The 24,820-nt window shown below is 55.9% G+C and overlaps 2 gene segments (V, D, J or C); one reads left to right on the forward strand and one right to left on the reverse strand.

Moving 5' to 3' along the window:
* Window positions 1-1,012: 1,012 nt before the first annotated feature.
* Window positions 1,013-10,139, reverse strand: LOC120380845. The segment is given in 5 exon segments: window positions 1,013-1,353; window positions 1,645-1,971; window positions 3,633-3,961; window positions 5,845-6,142; window positions 10,133-10,139. Coding segments are annotated over 5 exon segments (1,302 nt in total).
* Window positions 10,140-10,305: 166 nt separating this feature from the next.
* Window positions 10,306-18,533, forward strand: LOC120380846. The segment is given in 7 exon segments: window positions 10,306-10,366; window positions 11,351-11,659; window positions 12,281-12,607; window positions 12,907-13,227; window positions 15,191-15,505; window positions 17,180-17,509; window positions 18,008-18,533. Coding segments are annotated over 7 exon segments (2,058 nt in total).
* The last annotated feature ends 6,287 nt before the right edge of the window (window positions 18,534-24,820 follow it).

The raw sequence follows: 24,820 nt of genomic DNA on the forward strand, positions 1-24,820 counted from the left end.
AGGTCCCTTCCCCTCCTGGTGTCTCTGTTTCTTCTCCCTCTTTCTCTATCTAGGTGTGAGCCCTTTGACACAGGGACTGTCTCCCACGGTGTCTGTGCCACACCAAGCCCAACAGGGCCCTATCTGAGCTGGGGGAGGAGGTGCTACTTTAATCCAAATAATAATCTCTCTCTCTCTCTCTCTCTCTCTCTCTCTCTCTGTGATATCTGTTGGTCTATGAGCCCTTCCAGGGCCAGCTCTAACTTTTTTGCCACCCCAAGCAAAAAAGAAGAGCGCTGCCCCATCGTACCCCCCCAGCACCGCACTGCCCGAAGCCCCGCCCCCTCTGAGTGCTGTGCTGAGCTGCCAAGCCCGCCCTCCTCTGAGCGCCGCGCACCTCGAAACAAACCCCCCCCCACTCCCGCGCGGTCCCGATGAATCAAAAAACCCAACAACACCCGAGTGTTGCCCTGCCCGAGGTGCCACCCCAAGCACGTGCTTGGTCGGCTGGTGCCTGGAGCCGGCCCTGGGTCCTTCCCTCTGAAGTATGTATGTATCCCTCTAACCATCTCTCTGAACACCTGGCCTTCCAACTGAGCTGGGCTTGGATAAGGGCTCTGCAGTATGTATGTGTGTAACTGTCCATCTACCCTCCACTCCATCACTGCTTCTGTGCTGTGTATGTACCCATGTATCAGGCCATCCTTCCTTCCATGCCTTCAACCCATCCTTCCTTCCATGGCACCTACCCATGTCTCTCCCCATCCATCCATGGTATATATGTATCCACCCATACAGAATCTGGAAATTGGCATCCCCAGCCTTATAGAATCTCAGTTTCTCCCAGCCTGCAACCTGGGACCTCGTCCACCTTGGGGGACCTGCAGATTTCATCCAGTCACACCACAAGAAGGAGACCGGGGATGAGCTCAGACTAGTTCCATTTATTCACTTGTTGTCACTGAGGGCACAGAGATTATTTACAGGAAGCTGTACTGGACAGTGCTAGCAGTGGGGCTGGGAGGAGCCTTCTTCATTTACCAGATACTTTGCTGATGCTGCGTTGGGTGAACTTCAATGAGAGGGCTTCGTGGATGACCATGCAGGTGTAGACGTCCCCTCTGTTCCAGCTGTCCTTGCTGACTTTCAGCTTGCTGTAGAGGAAGAAGTTTGAGTCGCTGGCTCTGTCCTTGATGGGCTGGGTGGTGATGTATTCCAAACTCTCTCTGGGTTTGTGGTTCTTCATCCACTGCACCGAGATGTCCTCGGGGAAGAAGCCCCTCACCAGGCAGGTGAGGCTGACGGAGTCTTCGGAGCTGCTCAGCTCCTCGTTGTGGGGGTGCAGGAGGTAGATGCCAGGGGCAGAGCGCCTGCCTATGGTGGGTGGGGACAGAGGACACAGATGAGCCAAGCACATCACTCAGCCTGGGCCACGTGAGGAGAAGGATGGGGCGTGTGTGTGTGTGGAGGGGCAGGAAGATCCCCTCTCTCCTCCAGGGTGGAGGGGCTGGGGACTGGGAGCTGGTATCTCTGGAGCACAATTTGAGGGTGGGGATTTGGGGACGCAAAGGGACCCAGGGCCAAGATCCCCTTAAGGAGCATCCCTCCCCGCTGGGGACTGGGATAGGGGAGTCTCTCCCCTTAGGGACCCTGCTCTCCTCCTACCTGGCTTCTTGGAGATCGATTTGATGAGGGGTGAGGGCAGCCCCGAGTGCTCCACTTTGCAGGTGAAGTTCTCTCCGGCCTCCCAGTCGCGGGTGAATATGGGCATGGAGCTGGAGGCGGTGAAGGTGCTGTTGTGCTGCTCAGTGAGGTTCAGGGGTTCAGGGACAATGGAGCCCGGCTTCTCTCGGGACCAGACCACCTGAAGGCTGCAGTTGCTAGGCAGGTTGACCACCAGGCAGGTGAGCACGGGGCTCTGGTTCACATACAAGTCGGCAGGAGACGGGGGCACCAGGAAGACTTGGATGTTACTGGGAGACGTTGTTTCTTCTGGGGACAGGAGAGCCCAGGTCAGCCGCTAGGCCTGGTCTGCCCTGCCAAGCCCATCCCAGTCTGTCCTCACCCCTCTCCCCCCTCGAGCCCAGCCCGGTGTCCCCCTCCCCACAGGCAGATTTACAGTAAATCGCAGGGTGCCCTGGCACGGGGAACCCCAACGACAGGGGGCCCCAGGATGGGAGTGGGGCCCTGTGCTCAGCTTCATTTTTGGTGCCCCTCCTTGGGACCCAGCCGAGAAAAAGAACCTTCTCTTTTATCTGCCCCCGCCCCCGGTTTTCATTCTTGTTTTCTTCATCCGCCTCCTGTCAGTAATAGCAAGTAAATGGAAATGAAGTGAGGGACCTTGATTGGTTTTGTAGTCGAATTTATTTTTCCACAGACCACTTGAAAATCGCTGCAAATGGGGAGGGGGGCAGGAGCTCCTGTTTGGTGCTCTGGGCAGGGGCGGGGATGGGGGTGCGAGTCAGGCACGGGGTGTGGGGGCTGGGTGTGTGTGAGGGGGTGCAGGAGTCAGGGCAGGGGCCTGGGGATGTGGGCTGGGATTGTGGGGGTGCTCCCAGCCCCCTGCCCCTATGTGTGTTGTGGCCTCTCCCCTCCCCTCCCTCCAGGAGCGACCGGAGCGCCGGCAAACAGCAGGTTGGGGGTGGGGGGGAGGTGGGGGAGGGGGAGCTTGGCTGCCGGTGGGGGCAGAGCCTGGAGCAGGAGCCCCTCGAGCCAGCAGGACCAGACGTGGATTTACAGTAAAACCCAGGGGCCCCCAGGGCCGGGCAGCTGTGGGGCAGCAGCCTGGTCCCTGCACTCCCCCTACGCAGACCCCCCCAACCCCAACCCCCTGCCGGGAGCCGCTCAGGGTAGGGGGTGGGGGGGAGGGGCAGGGGGCTGGGAGCATCCCCATGACCCCAGCTCCCTGCCCTGACTCCTGCACCCCTCACATCCTCACGCCCACCCTGAGCACAAAACAAAGCTCCTGCACCCCCCACATTCCCATCTGCACCCCCTGCCCCAACCTCCTGCCCCAACCCCCGCCCGCTCCTGCATCCTAACTCCTGGCCAGGCCCTGCAGCCCAACCCCCAGCCTGCTCCTGTATCCTAACTTCCTCCCAGGCCCTGCACCCCAGCCCGACTCCTGCACCCCTCACCCACCTCCAGCCCCCTGCCCTCCCTGGCTGCTGCAGCCCCCACATCCCCACCCCCGCCCCTCGCACCAAACGGGAGCTGCCCCAGGTAAGTGCTCCACACCCCAGTCCGCTTCCCCGGCCCTGAGCCCCCTCCCGTACCCTAAGTCCTGGCCAGACCCCGCAGCCCAACGTTTTTTTATAAAGTGCTTCACAGGAGTTAGCTAATGGCACAAACAGGCTTTGGAAAGACCGTTAAGTGTCCGCCGAGACCCCCAGCGATTTTCAAGTGGTCTGTGGAAAAATGAGTTCGGCAGCAAAACCAATCAAGGAACCTCACTTTATTCTCATTTACTTGCTAATACTGACAGGAGGCGGATGAAGAAAACAAGAATGAAAACCAGGAGTGGGGGTAGATAACAGAGAAGGTTCTTTTTCTCGGCTGGGTCCCAAGGAGGGCCCCAAAAATAAGGCCCCAGTAACTCTGAATCCGCCATTGCCCCTCCTCTTCGTAGGGAGCCTAGCGCCGGCGAGCGTCACCTCCGCACTTGTTGGTGTGGCCCTGCGATTTGATGGAGGTGCCCGGCTGGGACACCTGGCACGTGTATAACTTGACCTTCCGCCAATCGGCCTTGGAGACAGTGACATTGCAGTGGGTGCTGTAGGTGGGGCCGTTGGCGTCCTTCGTGGTAAGGGCGGTGTCACCAGGAAGTTTCCTGGGCTGGCCGTCAACCAGCCATTCCACCGTCAGAGTCTCAGGGTAGAAGCCGGAGATTAAGCACGTGAGCTGGACGGGGTCTCGGTCGGTGTTGGAGACGATTTTCACCTTGGGTGTAATGGGGGCCTGGGGTTCATTGGGCTCTGGGAGAAGGGTGACAGGTTAGTTTTTGTACAGACCCCTGCTGAGCCCTCCCCGCTCCCTGCAGCACGGCGCCCCCCGCTGAGCCCTCCCCGCTCCCTGAAGCACGGTGCCCCCCGCGGAGCCCTCCCCGCTCCCTGCAGCACAGCGCCCCCTGCTGAGCCCTCCCCGCTCCCTGCAGCACGGCGCCCCCTGCTGAGCCCCCCGCTCCCTGCAGCCCGGCGCCCCTGCTGAGCCCCCGCTCCCTGCAGCACGGCGCCCCTGCTGAGCCCTCCCGCTCCCTGCAGCACGGCGCCCCGCTGAGCCCTCCCGCTCCCTGCAGCACGGCGCCCCCGCTGAGCCCTCCCGCTCCCTGCAGCACAGCGCCCCTGCTGAGCCCTCCCGCTCCCTGCAGCACGGCGCCCCTGCTGAGCCCCCCCACTCCCTGCATCCCAGTGCCCCCTGCTGAGCCCCCCCGCTCCCTGCAGCACAGCGCCCCCTGCTGAGCCCCCCACTCCCTGCAGCACGGCACCCCCTGCTCAGCCCTCCCCGCTCCTGCTGCACAGCGCCCCTTGCTGAGCCCCCCCGCTCCCTGCAGCACAGCGCCCCTGCTGAGCCCTCCCCGCTCCCTGCAGCACGGCACCCCCTGCTCAGCCCTCCCCGCTTCCTCCAGCACGGCACCCCCTGCTGAGCCTCCCCCGCTCCCTGCAGCCCAGTGCCCCTGCTGAGCCCCCCCCGCTCCATGCAGCCCAGCACCCAGTTTGCAGCCCTCTGCCCCTTTCCCTGCATTGCAGCACCCATCGCTTCTCTTGGCGCGGTCTCTCTTTTCATCCCTCCACCCTTCGGTGCCTCCACACCCAACACTGTCTACCTGCCAACATTCACTCCCATCTCTCTGAGGTGTCTCTCTCCATCCACCCACCCACCCCGGCGACTCCATCAGCTCACAGCACTAGCAGGGTCCCAGCCTCTCTCCCTGCAGCAGTCACCAGAGCAGGGACCTGAGAAACCAGTCAAGGTACCTCACTTTATTTCCATTTACTTGCTATTACTGACAGGAGAAAGATGAAGAAATCGAGAATGAAAGCCGGGGATGGGGTGGGGGGGGGGGTGGAGAGCAGATACCAGAGAAGGTTCTTTTTCTTGGCTGGGTCCCAAGGGGGGGGTCCCAAAACTGAAGCTGAGCACAGGGCCCCAGTAACTCTGAATCCGCCACTGCCCCTCCTCTTTGTAGGCAGCCTAGCCCTGGGGACATTAACCTTTCCACTTCTGGGCATGGGCCTGCATTGGGGTGCTGCCCGGCTGGAACACCTGGCAGACGAGGGGAGAGTCAGCCGTCCACTCGGTCACAGTGATACTGCTGCGGGTGCTGAAGGTCTGGCCGTTGGCGTCCTTTGTGGGCTGGTCAATGTCACCCTTTTGTATCCGGGAATTCACTATCCAATGCACTGTCAAATCCGCGCTGTTGAAGTGGGAGATCAAACACACGGCCTGGATGGCGCCTGAGTCGGTGCAGGAGTAGAAGACTTCCAGCTTGGGGGGTTTGGAGGGCTCTGGGAGAAGGGGGCTGGGTTAGTTTTTGTACAGACCCCTACTGAGCCCCCCCCACCTCCCTGCAGCCCAGCGCCCCCTGCTGAGCCCCCCGCTCCCTGCAGCACAGCGCCCCCTGCTGAGCCCCCCCGCTCCCTGCAGCACAGCACCCAGTTTGCAGCCCTCCACCCCTTTCTCTGCATTGCAGCCCCCATCGCTTCTCTTGGCGTGGTGTCTCTCTCCATCCACCCACCCACCCGACCCAGCGACTCCATCAGCTCACAGCACTAGCAGGCTCCCAGCCTCTCTCCCTGCAGCAGTCACCAGAGCAGGGACCTGAGACACCCCCAGCCCCTCCCTCCCAGGTTGCGCCGCGCCGTCCCTGGGATTTCCGTGGAGCTGCTGGAGCTGGTGGGCTGGTGCTGTACGGTGCATCGATAGGTGTCAGACTCCCAGCTGCTGGCCGGGACGGTGACCTGGCTGCTGAGCGAGTAGAGGCCGCTGGAAGGTTGCAGCACGGAGGGATAGGTCCTCACGCCCGAGGAGCCGACGTTGGGGCTCCATGTCACGGTGACCGGCTCGGGGAAGTAGCCTTTGGCCAGGCAGCCGAAGGTGACCTGGGGGGTGGTGACTTCGCCAGTGCAGGAGGTCAGGGGGAAGACAGACGGGGCCGTGGCACTAGCTGCAAAGGAAGAGAGAGCGAGGCCATGAGACACAGCCCCACTGAGCCCTGCCCCGCTCCATGCAGCACAGGCCCTAGCGTGGCACTGGGGCAGCACTCAATGCCGGGGGAGAGCGTCCCCTAGCGAGCCCCACTCTGCTCCATTCACACAGCACAGTTTGGGGTGAGACTGTTGACAGTTGCAAGGTCTTACTAACATCTGTGTGTAAGTGGGGGCCTGAGATAGGCTGCCCCCCGTCTTCCAGGTTGTGTCACAGACCGACCAGGATCAGGGCCCCCAGTTCACTTGGTGCTAAACAGACCCAGTGTGTGATCGGGGGCCCATTACACCAGGTGCTGCAGAGAGACACAATGACAGACAGTCCCTACCCCACAGAACTTACAGGCCAAATATGCAAGATAAAGGAAGGGTCAGAGGGGAAACTGAGGCAGAGAGCGAGGAAGGGACCTGCTCACAGCAGGTCAGTGGCACAGCCAGGTAGAGAACCCAGGAGTCCTGTGTCCCACCCTCTGCTCTGTGGACTGGATGATGCATTGTGCTGTGCCGCTGATCAGCAGTAACAGGGGTTGATTTCACAGAGTGGAGGGTTGTTCCCAGTAATTTGCACTGGGTTCTCCTGAGGAGCCAAAGGGAATTAGGTTCCGAAGTGGCAGAGAAATTCATTGCTAACATCATCAGCCCCTAGAGGCCAATTACCAATTCTGTATCTCAAACACACGTCGTTAGAGTCCTGAGAACTCACTTGAGACACCGGTAGGAGGGACTGGGACTGTCCAATTGAACCCGGGACATGTGGGCCCTTTGGGTTAGAGTTCGGGTTATAATTATACATGGGGAGGAGGATGAAGGGTTCGCGGTTAGGGTTAGGTGCTGGGGTAAAGGGCTATAGGTAGCTGGGGTAGAATTAAGGGCGATGGTTTAATGGTTTGGGTCAAATACCCTTCCACCCTCAAGTTCAATATTTGACATGTTGTGATTGGATTTCTAGCCAATTTTGCAGCTATTCAACCATCAGATACCAACCGGTTCTGCTGCCATTTCCCAGAGGGAGTTAGTGAGACTCTTGGGTCCTATTCCCAAGGGGTCAGTTTGTAACTTCTCAGAGGGTCAAGGTGGGGAGGTTCGAGTTAGAGTTGGGGTTATGGTTAGGGGTATAATTGGTTGTTAGTACTTGTATCACAGTGGTCTAGAAAACCAAATCTAGGACCAGGATCCATTGTGCCAGGAGCTTTACAGAGAAATAACAATGAGGACTCTACTGATCCCAGCAGCATTGCAGCCTGAGCAATCTAAAGTCAGGGTTCGGGGGCTAAGGTTGGGACGTTAGGGTTAGGGGTTGGGTTTGAAGAGGAGGTCAGAGTAGGGGTCAGAGTTAGGGAGCAGGGTTTAGAGAGCTGGGGTTAAGGAAGAGGCTAGGACTCTAGGGAAAGGGGAAGGATTAGGGGTTAAGGAATGGGTGCATCTGTCGGGGGTTAGGATGCTGGGGTTAGGGTCATGGTTAGGGAGCTAGGACAGAGTTGGGGGTCTAAGTAGTTGGGTTTGAGGTTTGGTTTAGGGTCATAGTTCTGGGGTTCGGGTAAAAAACCTTCCCTCCCCCAAACTCAGTAGTCGACTGGTTATCACCACCCCTAGCTCACGACCTTCCTAGCCAGGTTCCCACTCAAGAAACCACTCGGATTTTAACCAATTGGGATGAAGATTTTCTGGACACTTTCCCAAACTCTGCGGGAGAAATCTCCCAAGAAGTCCAGCTGCCTCACTTTCTAGGTGCCCAGAGCTGAGGCGCCTTGGGGAGCACTTACTGGGGTCTGCATCCCCAGTGGGCTTTAGCCGGAGACGTCAGCGCTCGTTCCCCCGGAAAGGAAGCCCAACGCGTCTCCAGCTGAGTGCGCCGCAGAAACGGAGCCAGCTCAACTCAAAGGCCAAGTTGGGAAGCTGAGCCCTGAGCTGTCGCCTCTGAGCTGCCAGTTACGTCCAGCCCCAGGCAGCCGAGCTCACATCTAGCTGTGCTGGGAATCCCCCCGCCCGGCTCTCAGCATGGAGCATGAGCGCAGAGCTGCTGCAGGGAGGCAGGGCCGGCTCAGGGAGACGCGTTCCTGCACTCGCTGAGGTCAGGGGGTTCCCTCTGACCAGGGACACGCCAAAGGGGAAATTTGTGCCTCAGGTTAGAAAGTTTTTGGCTGGAGACAATTAAACCCCCTTAGAAACAATTCAGCTGCTCCCCCAACCTCTAATTGCAGCCCCCCAACCCTGAGCGCCCCACGTCTGCTAATGGCCCTCAACCCTGAGCTCCAGCCTCCTGCTAGCCCCGCCCTGTCCCCCCACCCTGCCGGTGCCCCCTATTACTGACCTGCAGGCCCCTGCAAGCCCAGCTCTGCGCTCCTCCCCCCCCCAGCTGTGCCGGTGCCCCTCACTCCTGACCTGCAGCCCTCTGCTATCCCAGCCCTGCCCCCCACAGCTCTGCTGGTGCCCCCACATTACCAACCTGCAGCCCCTGCTAGCCCAGCCCTATTCTTCCCCCAACCCTTCTGGTGTCCCTCACTCCTGACCCGCAGCCCCCTGTTAGCCCAGCCCTGCCCCCACCCCAGCCCAGCCCCTGCCCCTCACTCCCAACCTGCAGCCAGGGGCAGCTGTAGGTATTTTGCCGCCCCAAGCACTGCAGGCAGGCTGCCTTTGGCGGCTTGCCTGCGGGAGGTCCCCGGTCCCATGGCTTCAGCGGCAGCCTGCAGGAGGTCCACCGAAGCTGCGGGACCAGAGGACCCTCTGCAGGCTGCCGCCGAAGACAGGCTGCCTGCCGCCCTTACGGCGACCGGCAGAGCACCCCCCGTGGCTTGCCGCCCCAGGCACGCGCTTGGCGTGCTGGTGCCTGGAGCCTCCCCTGCCCACAGCCCCTGCTAGCCCAGACTTGGCTGCCCTGCCGCTCTGCCGGTGCCCCTCACTCCTGACCCGCAGCCCCTGCCAGGCCAACCCTGGCCCCGCAGCTCTGCTTGTGCCCCTCACTCCTGACCCGCAGCCCCCTCCTAGCCCAGCCCTGTCTACCCGGCCGTGCCCGTTCCCCTCACTCCTGATTTGCAACCCTCTGCTAGCCCAGCCCCGGGCTCCACCAACAGACCTGCTGGTTCCCCTCACTCCTGACCCGCAGCCTCCTGCTAGCCTAGCCCTGGGGTCCCCCCAGCTCAGATGTCCCGATTTTATAGGGACAGTCCTGATTTTGCGGGCTTTTTCTTATATTACCCCCACCCTCTGTCCCAATTTTTCACACTTGCTATCTGAGCATCCTCATTCCCCACCCGCAGCCCCTGTGCCCAGCCCTGCCGGTGCCCCTCACTCCTGTCCCCCACCCCTGCTAGCCCAGCTCTGCCCCCTGCTCTGCCAGTGCCCCTCACTCCCCACCCGCATCCCCTGCTAGCCCAGCCCTGGGCTCGCTCCCTAGAGTTCTTTCAAAGCTGTTATCCCAGCTAATAGCCGGAGTGTGGGATAAGCACCTCTGTCCCCCCGTCTCTGCCTGGGGGGTGCACAGCCTGGCCTGTTACCCGTCCTGGCCTGGGCAGCATATCCAGGCTCTGCAGGGGAGCCATGAGCTGCACCCTGCCCTGGGACTGGGTCCACACAGGGGACGTACCCCACTGCCCTTCATGGGTCAGAACAGAGCACAACACTCCTGGCTCCCAGGACCCCTGCTCTAACCTACTCCCCTTCCAGAGCCTGGGAAAGAACCCAGGAGTCCTGGCTCCCAGCCCCCCACTCTAATGGCTAGATCCACTCCGATCCCAGAGCTGGGGAGGGAACCCAGGAGTCCTGCTCCCAGCCTCCCGCTCTAACGACTAGACCCCACTCCCCTTCCAGAGCTGGGGAGGGAACCCAGGCGTCTTGCTCCCCTCTCTAGCACACGCTTCACCCCATTTATCTCTGATGGGGTTAAAACACCCTCTGCACCCATGTGACAAGCCAATAGCAGCCACTTTCCTGGGATGGACTCACCACATCACCGGCCATGTTGGGTCGTGGCCCGGCACTGGAGACCGGGGGCTTCTGTCCGGGAGCCCAGCTCTGCTCTGTGTCTGTGGCAGGGCTCTTCTGAGGTATCTTTGCCTGTCAGAGATCCCCTCTCCTCCCCCACACCCCGATGGAAGTAAAGATAATTATAGATTGAGAACGAGAGATGACGCCCACTGGGGAGCTTTCACTGTTACAGCTGGTGAGAACATGTGAAAATTGGACAGGTGGGTGAGGGCAGGGGGCTAAAACTGGGCTGAAAAAATAACCTTGGTGTGACTTTCACTTGTGTAAACTTCCCCTTTCAGCCCGTGTTGTTTGTTGGTCAGTTTTCCCCAGAGATTGGTCATGAGGGCCGCAGAGCTCAGAGGAGATTGAGGCCTCCTGGGGCGTCTGTTTGAGAACCTGCCATGCAGGAAGGTGAAGAAGGAAACTTTATGGCTTTCCTGGAACTGGGGATAGAACCCAGGAGTCCTGACTCCTGCCCAGCCCAGATGGATAGTGGGTGTGTATGGGATAGAGAGATGTCCTGTACATAGTTGCACACAAGTATGGTTTGAAAGCTCTGTTTGCACAGAAGGGCAGGACCGGAGGAGAAAGGGCGCGAGTTGGGTTATCTCATCCATCCATGACTCATGGTCTTGTGATCAAACAGAGGAAGGGACTCAGGGAACTGGCTTCAACTCCAGGATCTCCCACAGACTCCCTCTGCCACCTTGGGGAGGCCACGTCATCGCTCCATGCCTCACTTTCCCCATCTGTGCAATGGGGGTGATGATGCTCACTGCACACCGGAGAGCTGAGATGGGCTGGACTCAGGTTGTGAGGTGCCTGGGGAATATTTCAGCCTTGCAAAGGACCAGAGTCTCCTCTCAGCATCACTCGCACAAACCAGAGCTATTCCACCGGAGCTGCTCCAGGTTTACACTGGAACGGCCGAGGCCAGAATCCCATTTCTCGTGTTTTTCGCCCATCGCTGGGACACCACTGCACAATGGGAAGTTAAAGGCAGAGAGAAGGTCTGTGACAGGCCCAAGGTCCCACAGCAGCTGGGAACAGAACCTGAGTCCTGACTCCTTTTCCAGTGAATTGAGCACTGGGCCATGCAGCCATTGGGCCATAGAAGGAGGTGGATAGATGGATGGAGGTTGATCAGTGACGTACTTTTCCCCCTATTGATGGTTTCTCTTATATTCTCTTTATTTTTCCAGCGACCCCCAGACCCCCCTCTGTCTTCCCCCTGGTTCCCTGCTGCCCCAAGACTGGCAATGCTCCCCCGGACATGAGCTTGGCCTGCCTCGTAACTGGCTATTTCCCAGCACCAGTGGCCATCAAGTGGAATTCGGGCAAAGTGACCCAGGGGGTCACAACTTTCCCAGAGGTGACGATGAGCGACGGGCTCCACTCCCAGAGCAGCCTGCTGATCATCCCTGCCGGGTCCCGGCAGGGCGACACCTACCAGTGCGATGTGACACATCAAGGAACACCACAGACCCCGTCGAAGAAGTTCCCTCAGGAGTGTAAGACACACGGCAGGGGAGGGCGGGACAGCCAGGCTGAGCTTTTCAAGGCGCCTAGAGGGTCCGGGAACCAGTGAATCTGAATCCACATCCCGTAGGTGCCTTTGGAAAAACCTCCCCCTGAAAGTCTGGGGAAAGTTGGGCCCAGTGTTGAAACACACTGAGCCCTGGTGCTTTGTCACTGCAGATCTCCTGCCCCCAGCACCCCCTCCATGGACCCCTGACCGAGGGAAACCTTAGGGTGAAAGGCGCCCTGGGCAGAGACCTACGTTCCACTAAGGGGGGGATTTTTCAGCCCTGCCTAAAGGATTTAGGCACCCGGTTCCCATGGGACTTGGCATGCAAATCCCTTAGGCACCTTGGGAAATCTTAGACCGGCAGCCGGGCTGAAATTGCACCTAAGCCTCATGCTGGCCCCTCTGTACAGGGGAATCTTCCGCTCACTGCCTTTCACCCTCCCCCTCCCTGGAGGCTGATTAAAGTACTCAGTGTAAACGTACCACAACAAGGTGGGGGTTGCTAGTGCTGGGAGGACTGTAGCGTTAGCCCTCTCTCTGGAAGGGGACTGGGGATCTACAGAGAGTGACACTGGACTGTGTTGTCCCCTCTCTCTGCTCTCAGGGTGTGATTCGACAACGCCACCCCAGGTTCACCTCCTGGTCCCCACCTGCGAGGAGAGCTCCACAGAGAGCCAGCTGGAGCTGGTTTGCCTCCTCCTGAGCTTCAAACCTGGCAACGCCGACGTGAAATGGCTGGTGAATGGGAAGGAGAGCAGCCCCCCCACCCCGGCCTTTTCCTCTGCCAGGGGCACAGACGGCTTCTACATGGGGCAGAGCCGCAGGAACGTCACCAAGCAGAGCTGGGAGCAGGGGGACGTCTACACCTGTCAAGTGACCCACCCAGCAGTGGGAGCAGAGCTCTCCATGCACAACACCAGCAAGTGCTTGGGTGAGGGGCTGGGCCCGTGCATGGCGGGGAGGTGGGGCAGAGAGTTACTGAGAAACCAGCCCTGCCGAAGGGTAGGTGGGACTGCACCTAGACACCAGTGTGACGGGAGACATAGGAGTGCCATAGAGAAACTGGTGCTGCAGGTGGATGGGAAGAGAAAGAGATACCATGGCTGGATGGATGGGAGGGACACTAGGAGTGTTCTGATGGAGGTGGAGGGATAGATTAGATTTCAATCGTCCTGTTCTGCCTTTCCACATTATTTGAACTGGTCAATGACGTCTCTTTGCATTTCTCAGCCTGCCTCAGAAGCTCACTTGACCCAACCATCTACTTAACCAAACCCTCCTATGAAGACGTCATCAAACATTCTGGTCATGTTACCTGTCTAGTTCTGGGCTATGACTTAGCAGCCAGCAGGATGGCGTGGAAAGTGGATGGGCAGGTCAGCTCTGCGGCGAAGACAGAACCCCCCAAGAAGAACAGCAACGGGACCACTAGCCTGGTCAGTTCTCACCCTGTGTCGCTGGCACAATGGGGACAAGGCACCAAATTTACCTGCAAAGTGACCACACCCTGTTCTGGAGAACTAACCCAGGACATAACCATGAGCAATACAGGTGAGGAGCCCTGGCATCTCAAGGGGAAAGGCAACCGCCAGTCACTGTGAATTGGGATTAGAGGGTGAAACTCACCCCGCACACATCCTAGGCAGCCTTTATGTCCCAGTTAAGCCCCCAAGTAGGACTTTAGCGGCGCCTAGGCCCTCAGCACAGGGGTGTGTTGCCGGTAGAATTAGTATTTCTCCTGTGAATCTCTCACTCTCAATCTCTCACTAATTTCCACTTGCACAGTTTTCCCAGGATTCCCTGCCTGATCATTAAATTCCAGCTCCTCCAAGAATTTCACTCCCTGGGCTCCCTGGGAAACGGGGATGTGGCCTGTCAGGGACTCTGATCTGACGTGCGTCTGTACTTCTTACTTCTGGAAATCCGGCTGGTGCTTGTCACCCGCCATCTGGCCTTTCCGGGCTATTTCCGGTGAGACTCTCTCAGAGTGTCCAGTGGAGTAACGTGCCCAAACCCCACTGAAATACCCAAGGTGTCCAAATCCCTTAGCCAGCCTTTGAAAATCTCAACTGTGTTGAATTTTGCTGGGAGCGTTTGAAGGAGGGAGGAGGCTCCATCGGAGTGAGCAATGGGTGGGTGACTGTAGCGGGGTGGTCCCCGCTCCAGCCCGGGAAGGGTTGAAGCAGCCCTGGGAGAGGGCTGAGGCTGCGGAGCAAAGCCTGGGCTGGTTGGGGAAGGCAGGAAGAGGTGGGGCCCTGCCCCAGTCAGACCCAGCTGGTCCCTAGAAGAGGCTGCGAGCCAGGAGCCCAGTCAGACTCTCTCTCTGGCCTTTGTGAGGGAGGGGCCTGGCTGCTGGGGAGCGAACCTGAGGCAGAGCAGGCTGGGGGAAGGCCAGAGGAGCTGGGGAGCCCTGGCCTGGAACCCCGCAGGCTGCGGCCTAGTATAAGGCCGAATAGGTACTGGGGCTGCAGGGGGCAGCCCAAGGGCAGAGGAAGGCAGCAGGCCCAAACCCTCCTTGCCAGCGATGAGCGGCTGACACTGCAGCCTGCCCCAGGGCATGGGGGCTACTTGGTGACTGGCAGTAGCCTACGACTGAGGCGAGGTGGGGATGGGGCTGGGGGTTCCCCGGGGAGGGTAAACCTGAGACTGGGGGGTTACTGCCAGGGGGCAGCACCCCAGATAAACGGGCACCGGAGTCCAGGGAGCGACACGGTGGCCAAGCGGCAGCGGGACACTGGCCTTGAGAGGGCGCTCCGGAGGCTGGAGAGCTAATTCCCGAGGTGACCCGCAGGAGGCGCCGCAGGGGCGAGTCCTGCACCGTTACAGTGACCCCATGTGATGATGATGCATGGTGGAGACGTGGGGAGAAGAGGAGATCGTGTGGTTTAGTGTTTGGGGTGAGGGTTCCGGTTAGCGACGCAGGACTAGCTGAAAGAACCATGTCCATCTGCGTCACTGTACAACCAAGCTGAGGATAACGATCGTGATGATGATCTCGAAGGAGATGACGATGATGTCGATGACCATGAAGAAGGAAATGAAGATGCTGAAGGAGAAAAGGAGAAAGAATGTCAGAATGCTGAAGGAGATAATGAAGAGGAGACTAATGAAGGTTTTGCTCTGAAGAAGATGAAGATAAAGAGGAAGGAAGTGGTTATGAAGACAAGAGAGGTGAAGAAGATGAATATGATGATGGTGATGAAGATGAAGATGAAGATGATGATGTTAAGTTGTTTCCGTTTAAGGTTGAGGATCTGGGAGGTCACTGTGCACTCTGCGGGGAAGGCTTGGGAGTTCATTTGAGTTCTTGGGTGAAGGTCCAGGCTCTTTGAGTTTCAAGGGAGATGATGCTCAGTGGTTGGGTTTTTGTTTTGCCTGGTCTAGCTTCACACATACCCTGAACAACTGCCCTCCCTGGGCCCTTCACACAGTGATAGCTGCTGGAGCTAAGTCCTTAACCTAGAGAAGCAAAGCAAGTCTTATTCTTCTCTTGCCCCTCTTCCTTTTCATTTAGGCATCAGGAAGAAGGAGCCCTCAGTCACTGTCTCCCGCGCCTACCACGAAGACATCTCCGGGAACAGAGTCTTCTTGACTCTCATCTGCGAAGCTAGTGGCTTTTACCCAGAAGAGATCAGCATCTCATGGTTGAAGAACAACTCCCCGGAACTCAAGTCAAGTTACAACAATGGGCCTGTGTCAGGAAGTGGCACTTTCTCTGCCTACAGCATCCTGAAGGTTGAGCAAAGTCAAGGAGACGGAAATTACACCTGCGTGGTGCATCACCCGGCCATGGAAAAGCCCAAGAGTGTTGTGGAAAAGTTATCCCTTGGTAGGTGGATTCTTAGAGGCAGGTATTAATTTGGGGTGTCCACACGCTTTCATATCCCATCCAGCCAATGGCATGAACAACTGCATGACTCCATGTGAGCCCTGGTGGGAGGGGAAGCTATGAAGGATTTCTGTCTCCATTATGATGCTGTCTTTGGTGAAACGAAGAACTGCATGATTTATTGCAACCTGAGCTGGGTGGGGAACGCCCCCTCCACTCCAGTGTGGGAGAGTTCCCTGTATTCCCAAGGCATTATCCAATCTGAAATGCCCTAAGTATTTGGGATCCCACCCAACCCCTGGAAGAGATTATTCCACAGCTTCACAGACCCCATCACCACGAAAGGAAGTGCAGGAAATCTGTCCTAATTGCAAAAGGGAATGTAAGGGAGGGTGCAGAATGTAATCTCATTGGGCTGTGCTTTGGCCAAGACGTTGGGATGGACACTCTTGCTCTTGCAGAAAGTTCACGGAGGTCTTTCATGGCAGGGAGGCAGTTCGCTCAAAATTTTCTTTACTTCTTAACCATGGATTCCCCTGGGAGTTGTTGCTTCACACTTGGACATGGATTCCCATGGTTACAGATTCACAATTTTGTCCTTATGGTCCCTTCTTATTCCTCAAATTTGTTGTCGGCACATTAGGAATGTCTTCATGGATCTGCAGCCATGACAGGCATTCAATTAAAATCTGTTCTTGAGGAAAAGATGAGCTGGGGTGGGGCAGATTCCGTATCTGATTCAGGAGACGACAAATTCATACAAACAAAGGAGAGAAACCCCTCAGCTCCATTGCCCCACCGTGGGGCTTGGGCATCCATGTGAATCTGGACTCCCAGCTCCAGCAGGATCCACTTTACAAACTTGTTTCATGAGCCAGACCATGCATATCCTTCAGAGAACATTCAGTAGATGCCATTGTCCCTGGGTGCCAAGAGTCCAATCAGTCTGGGCTCCTCGGCTGAGATTGCTAAAGGAATTCAAGCTCTCCCCTCCCCCATCGGCTTGAAGTGGGAGCTGGGGGACTCATACCCTCAGGGATCTTGGCAGACCATGGGTGTGAAATATAAAGGGCCCGTCTGCCTGTGCAGGGAGTAGGGGTTGGGGAACACAAGATCCATCCTGAGCTGTGAGTACCATGTGGGGTCTAGTGGTTAGAGCAGTAGGGCCTGGGTGCCAGGCATGACCATGGGCAGGTCATTTGTCCTCTGTGTACCAGATGCCATGTCTGGGAAATGGGGATAACCACGCTGAGCTCAGGCGGGTCATCGAGCTCATGAATTTGTGTCTGGGAGGGCCGTGAGTTTAGCAACCACGGCAGGTTTTGTCCCTGGGCATTTTTTCCACAATGGGGCTTTCTCCCAACAAAACCGGAGACCTTCAGATTTGCTCCTGGGATCCAGAGACCCAAATAACCATAATGGGACCCAGGAATCCCAATCCCTCGATTGGCTGAAAAAATCTCAGCCATTGTTCCTGCTGCTCCATAAGATGAGAGTCCCGCCCCTTCCACCAGGGAACCCAGTGCCCTATTTACAAGTCCAATGATGCTCAGCCCCTTTCCCAAACAGCCCCTGGGCTTTGGAGCCCTGAGAGAGCAGCACTCAGTTACCACCTGGTGCCTGTTGAAATATTTTCTCAGCCCAGCCCTCAACACCTCCTCCTGCCCCCACCAGGTGTCAGCAACTGTAATCGACACCATCTGGAGGTGTCTCTCCTTCCCCCTTCCCTGGCGGACCTCTACATAGTGCAGAATGCCACCATCAGTTGTTTGGTGAGCGGCATGGAGACCCCCGGCAGCCTGGAGGTCTCCTGGAACCGGGGTAGCGGGGGCCCGTTGGCCGTGGTCTCCAGGGATCCGGTGCTGCAGGAAGATGGCACCTACAGTGCAACCAGCATCCTGCGGGTGTGCGTGGAGGAGTGGCAGGCGGGGGAGGAGTTCACCTGCACCGTGAAGCACCAAGACTTCCCGTCGGCCATTGTCAAGACCATCCGCAAGAGTCACAGTAAGAACTCAGCCTTTCCCCTGTAGAGGGTGCCAGCTCCAATCGAGCTGCAGGCTGGGGGGAATGGCTGGCACAGGGTGTGGGGAATGGGACACGGGAACTTCTGTCTCTAGGGTGCGCCAGCTCTGATCCGGTTTCAGGTTTTGGGACTGGGAGTTACAAATTTGTGGGTGGGTCGAAATGTGCAAATTGATGAGATGGAAGGAGACGGAGAGTCAGGACTCCTGGGTTCTTTTTCTGTCTCTGGGAGGGGAGTGAGATGTAGTGAGTTAGAACAGGGAGACTGGAGGCTGGGACTCTTGGGTTCTAGCCCCTTTTCATGGAAGGGATTTGGATCTAGTGGGTTAGTGTGGCCCGAACTCCTGGATTCTGTCTATGGGTCTGGGAGGGGCGTGGGGGGTCTAGTGGGATATTGCAGGGTGATGAGGGTGGGGGATGGTAGCCAGGACTCCTGGGTCCCAACACTTAGCATTAACCTCTCGCTGTTTCTCATGGCAGTGGTCTCCCTCCGGGCCCCTTCTGTCTACATCTCTCCTCCTCACGCTGAGGAACTGGCTCTCCGGGAATCAGCCACCATCACCTGCCTGGCCTCCGGCTTCCGGCCCAGAGACATCTTGGTGACATGGACCCAGCAGGACCGGCCCGTGCCCCAGGAAGCCTACACCAACATTGGCCCCGTGCGGGAGGCTGGGAAGGAGGAGCGCTACTTCATCTACAGCAAGCTTAATGTCTTGGCGTCCGAATGGGAGCGCGGGGACACCTACGCCTGCGTGGTGGGGCACGAGGGTCTGCCCATGACCTTTATCCACCGGAGCGTGGACAAAGCCTCCGGTAAACCCACCGCCGTCAATGTCTCTGTGATCTTGTCTGACACCGACGTCACTTGCTACTGAGGAGCAGAGCCCGGCGGGCTCCTCACGGCGTATCTGAGATGGCCACGGAACCTCGTGGCGTCTGGGATTCCTCTGAGCCTGTGTGTAAAGCTGTGGTAGCTCTGGTGTGCGGAGCGTGGCTGTGTGTGGAATATGCCCAAATAAAATGCGCCATGCTAGAGCTTGTGATGAAGGGTGTGTCTTCTGGCAGAGAGTGTCCATGTGTCTTATCTACCCACCCACGCTTCCTCCCACAAAAGAGCACCCTTCTTTCTTTCGCTCTCTCTCTCTAGCCATCCTCCTTTCCTTATGGATTGTCTACATCAATTCATCCTTCCACAGGATCCATCCATCCATCCTACCCTCTGTGGTACCTGTCTCTTTGATTCTACCATAGCCATCCATTCATGCATGGAAAATCAGGCAATGTCCTCCCTGCATCCATCCATCCTCATGCAGTGCATGTTTCTACCTGCCAATCCCTCTGCAGTGAGTTGCTCTCCATCCATTGTTATTGATGATACTGCAGCTCCTAGATGTCCTGACTGAGGTTAGGGCCCCATTGGATGGGCACTACATGAACACACGTAGAGCAAACGTCCTGGAACCAAGGAGCTGATAGTCTAAGCAGAGAGAGGCTGGGAGGGGATATTTTGGCACAAAGGGATTAAAATTGGAACACTAAAATGGAGTGAGACACCCAACTCCCACTGCAATTGTGAGTTTATTTCACTGTCACCTCATTTCCTCAGAGTCCTTGAAAGACCCCAGCCTAAGTGGCTTGTCTCTGGTCACACTGCAGGTCAGTGGGAGAGGTGGAAATAGAGCCCCGATCCCCCATCTCCAAGACTTGTTTCTTAACCATTGCACCTGTCTAGCAATGTAGCCCTAGCCAGTCTGGCATCAGAACTCCTCGAAGATGCATCCTCACCGGACCACATTAGGTGAGAGTCAGAGCCCCCAGGAATCTGGTGTTATGTCTGCTGGGAGCTAGGCGACGGGTGAGACTGAGTTAGGAGCCTCCATTCCCACCAGCTTGATCCCTGGATGTATGAACACGGGGTGGGGTGCAGGGGAAGTGATTTCACCTCTGTGTTCAGGGTTAGGGAGACTGATACTGGAGCAGCATTCAGTTCTGGAGGCAACATGCAGTGACAGTCAGAAAAGGTAACAGTGGTAGAAACCATTAGGAAAGGAACAGATAATAAGACAGTAAATCTCATAATGCCACTGTATAAATCCATGGTATGTCCACAGCTTGAATACCGTAGGATTGGTGTGGAGAAAATAAATAAGGAAGTGTTATTTTCCTGTAGACGGGTCGGACTCACCCCTGCGGCGCCTCCTGCTGGTCGACCTTGGGAATTAGCTTATTCCAGCCCTGGAGCGCCCTCTGCAGGATGGTGATCCACCTGTCTGCTACTGCCCGTGTCCCTCCCAGGACCCCGGTGCCCCTTCAACTGGGTTTCCCCCTCCCAGGGGAACCCCCACCCCACTATCTTCACTTTGCCTCAGTATTGGCTACTGCCGGTCATTGTCTAGCCCCACGTCCTGGGGCAGGCTGCAGTATCAGCCACTCATCACAGGCAAAGGGGTTTGGACCTGCTGCCTTTGCCTACCCCTGGGTTGCCCCTTGCAACCCCCAGTACCTCTTGGCCTATAGCTAGGCTGCAGCCTGGGGCCTTCCAGGCTGGAGCTCCCCAGCTCCTCAGCCTTTCCCCAGCCCTGCTTCATCCTAGGTACCTTGTTTAGCTCCCTGCAGCCAAGCCCATCTCCCTCTACAAACAGAGAGAGACTGTCTTGGCTTCTGGCTTCCCTGGCCTTCTCATAAGGCCCTGTTGCTCAGTTTCGGGCGTGGCCCCAGCTGCAGCCACTTCCCCAATCAGCCCAGCCTAAAGTCCCTTCCCAGGGCTATTTTAACCCCTTCAGGGAAGGAGCAGGGGTCCACCCTGCTACATTCCCCCTTCACATAACACAAGAACCAGGGGTCACCCAATGAAATTAAATGGCAGCTGGTTTAAAACAAACACAAGGAAGTATTTCTTCCCACAACAGAGTCAACCTGTGGAACTAGTGGTCAGGGGATGTTGTGATGGCTAGAAATATAGTTGGGTTCAAAGAAGAATTAGATAAGTTCATGGAGGATAAGTCTATGAAAGGTTATTAGCCAAGATGGTCATGGATGGAGCCCTAAGCTCTTGTTGTCCCTAAGGCTCTGCCTGTCATAGGCTGGTTGTGTACGACAGCAGATGGATGACTCAATAATTGCCCTGATCTGGTTATTCCCTCTGATACCTCTGGCATCAACCACTGTTGGAAGACAGGATACTGGGGTAGCTGGACCATTGGTCCCATGAAGTGTGGCCGTTCTCTTGTCCAATATTCAAAAGAAGGTTGAAAAATTGGAGGAGGTGCAAAAGCGAGCTAGAAAAATGATTAGAGGGCTGGAGAAAATGGCTTCCAGTGAGAGACAGGAGGAGACGAATTGGCTGAAAGAGACATTCAGGAGGTGGTTTCATGGATATGTATAAGTACCTCCATGGGGAGAAAGTACCAGGCAGTAAAGGTCTGTAACTTAGTATAGAGAGACTTGAGAGGAGCCCATGGCTGGGCAGATACAAATGTAGAATAAAGCACTGCGGGGTGGGTCAGGGTTGTGCTGACACTGCAGATTCCGTCTGCCGGACTGTCCTGGGCCTCACCACAATGCGGCCCAATTGCCAGAGTCTAAGTGGCAGCCCTTGGATTCTGGGCTGTGTGGCCTAATGGGCCGAGACAATATGGCCACCCATGAGCACAGAGCGGTGTGGCCTAGTGCCCACGGTCAGTATAACAGCCCTCAAGTGCAGGAGTTTGTTTCCTAGGGGTTAGAATGACCATAGCGGCCCTTGAGTGCAGGGGAGCGTGGCCTAGCAGCCAGGGTGAATAGAGAGGCCCTCAAATGCAGGGGAGGGTAGTGTAATGGCCAAACCCAGGGGCCATCACCAGAGGGGGTGATGGCCAGGGTAGGGGGACACGGGTCCACCCGACTCCACCGGGTCTTGACCCAGGGCCCTAGCAGTGGTGGAGTGGTCCACCCCTGGGTCAGTGCGGAGTCATAGAATCATAGACTCAAAGGTCTGGAAGGGACCTCGAGAGCTCATCTAGTCCAGTCCCCACACTCATGGCAGGACTAAACATTATTGCTTCTTGTCCTATCCTCAGAGGTTAAGGAGAACAATTTTTCTCCCTCCTCCTTGTAACAACATTTTATGTTATTGAAAAGGGTTATCATGTCCCCTCTCAGCCTTCTCTTTTCCAGACTAAGCAAACCCAGTTTTTAATCTTCCCTCATGGATCATGTTTTCTAGAGTTTCACACACAACTATTTCAAATTTAATGACAATATATATCTCCAGATCAGTGGCACCGCTATGGGCACCCGCATGGCCCCACAATATGCCAATATTTTTATGGCTGACCTGGAACAACGCTTCCTCAGCTCCTGTCCACTCACGCCCCTTCTCTACCTACGCTACATTGATGACATCTTCATCATCTGGACCCATGGGAAGGAGACTCTAGAAAAATTCCACCATGATTTCAACAGCTTCCACCGCTCCATCAACCTCAGCCTGGACCTATCTACACGGGAGGTCCACTTCCTAGACACCACGGTGCAAATAAGTGGTGGTCACATTAACACCACCCTATACCGAAAACCTACAGACCGCTATGCCTACCTTCATGCCTCCAGCTTCCATCCCGGGCACACCACAAGATCCATTGTCTACAGCCAAGCACTGAGGTACAACCGTATCTGCTCTAACCCCGCAGACAGAGACCAACACTTAGAAAATCTCCACCAAGCATTCTCAAGACTACAGTACCCACATGAGGAAATAAGGAAACAGATCAACAGAGCCAGATGTGTACCCAGAAGCCTCCTACTGCAAGACAAGCCCAAGAAAGAAACCAACAGGACTCCACTGGCCATCACATACAGTCCCCAGCTCAAACCCCTCCACCGCATCATCAGGGATCTACAACCCATCCTGGACAATGATCCCACACTTTCACAGGCCTTGGGTGGCAGGCCAGTCCTCGCCCACAGACAACCTGCCAACCTGAAGCATATTCTCACCAGCAACTGCACACCGCACCATAGTAACTCTAGCTCAGGAACCAACCCATGCAACAAACCTCGATGCCAACTCTGCCCACATATCTACACCAGCAACACCATCACAGGACCTAACCAGATCAGCCACACCATCACCGGTTCATTCACCTGCACGTCCACCAATGTAATATATGCCATCATATGCCAGCAATGCCCCTCTGCTATGTACATCGGCCAAACTGGACAGTCTCTAAGGAAAAGGATAAATGGACACAAATCAGACATTAGGAATGGCAATATACAAAAACCTGTAGGAGAACACTTCAACCTCCCTGGCCACACAATAGCAGATTTTAAGGTGGCCATCCTCCAGCAAAAAAACTTTAGGACCAGACCCAGAGAGAAACTGCTGAGCTCCAATTCATTTGCAAATTTAACACCATCAGTTTAGGACTAAACAAAGACTGTGAATGGCTTGCCAATTACAGAACCAGTTTCTCCTCCCTTGGTTTTCACACCTCAGCTGCTGGAACAGGGCCCCATCCTCCCTGATTGATCTAACCTCGTTATCTCTAGCCTGCTTCTTGCTTGCTTATATATATACACCTGCCCCTGGAAATTTCCACTGCTTGCATCCGAAGAAGTGGGTATTCACCCACGAAAGCTCATGCTGCAAAACATCTGTTAGTCTATAAGGTGCCACAGGATTCTTTGCTGCTTCTACAGAACCAGACTAACACGGCTACCCCTCTGATACTTGACACCATGCAAGGCACTGCATTTAGCCGTATGGAGTGGAAATCCATCAACCTCATGAAGAAACTTGCACAAATACAGACGGATATCATCTTCCTTTCCAAATGTAAACGGATGGACATCATACCTAATGGACTAAAGGTAAAAAATCCACTGCTATCTACATACTACACAGACCACAGTGAGAGATTATGCCATACTCTATCTAAGAAACTGAGGAACCACCTGATCAGCATACTATACAGCAAACAGGAAAACATCAAAAAAGAGCTCTCCAACCTAGAGACTCTCATCAATAACCAAACTTCCATACAAACGGACTTCACTAAAATAAGACAGGAGATCTACATTACCCACTTCACCTCTCTAAAAAGGAAAAAGGACTGTAAGCTGTCTAAACTCCTACCTGCCACATGGGGCCACAACCGTGATACCCCTAACCCACCCAGCAATATCGTCAATCTATCCAGCCACACACTCAGCCCAGAAGAACAGTCTGTCCTATCTCAGGGACTCTCTTTCTGCCCTGCCACCCCCACCAACATGATACAGTTCTGCGGCGATCTGGAAGCCTACTTTCGCCGTCTCCGACTCAAAGAATACTTCCAGGACAACACTGAACAGCGCACTGATACACAGTTACCCTCCCACCAACAGCACAAGAAGAAGAACTCCACATGGACTCCTCCTGAGGGTCGAAATGACAGTTTGGACCTATACATTGAATGCTTCCGCCGACGTGCACAGGCAGAAATTGTGGAAAAACAACATCGCTTGCCTCACAACCTAAGTCGTGCAGAACGCAATGCCATCCACAGCCTCAGAAACCATCCTGACATTATAATCAAAGAGGCTGATAAAGGAGGTGCTGTTGTCATCATGAACAGGTCTGACTACCAAAAGGAGGCCATCAGACAACTCTCCAATACCAAATTTTACAAGCTACTTCCCTCAGATCCCACTGAGGAATACACTAGAAACTGCACCATCTACTCAGGACACTCCCTACACTAACACCGGAACAAATCAACATACCCTTAGAACCTCGACCAGGGTTATTCTATCTACTACCTAAGATCCACAAACCTGGTAATCCTGGACGCCCCATCATCTCTGGCATTGGAACTCTCACTGAAGGACTGTCTGGATATGTGGACTCCTACTCAGACCCTATGTTACCAGCACTCCCAGCTATCTCCGTGACACCACTGATTTCCTGAGGAAACTACAATGCATTGGTGACCTTCCAGAGAACACCATCCTAGCCACCATGGATGTAGAGGCTCTCTACACAAACATCCCACACACTGATGGAATACAAGCTGTCAGGAACAGTATCCCTGATGATGCCACAGCACAACTGGTTGCTGAGCTCTGTGCCTTTATCCTCACACACAACTATTTCAAATTTAATGACAATATATATCTCCAGATCAGTGGCACCGCTATGGGCACCGCATGGCCCCACAATATGCCAATATTTTTATGGCTGACCTGGAACAACGCTTCCTCAGCTCCTGTCCACTCACGCCCCTTCTCTACCTACGCTACATTGATGACATCTTCATCATCTGGACCCAT

This window comes from Mauremys reevesii, linkage group 13 (genome assembly GCF_016161935.1).
Source record: "Mauremys reevesii isolate NIE-2019 linkage group 13, ASM1616193v1, whole genome shotgun sequence".
In the NCBI taxonomy this organism is placed as follows: domain Eukaryota; kingdom Metazoa; phylum Chordata; order Testudines; family Geoemydidae; genus Mauremys; species Mauremys reevesii.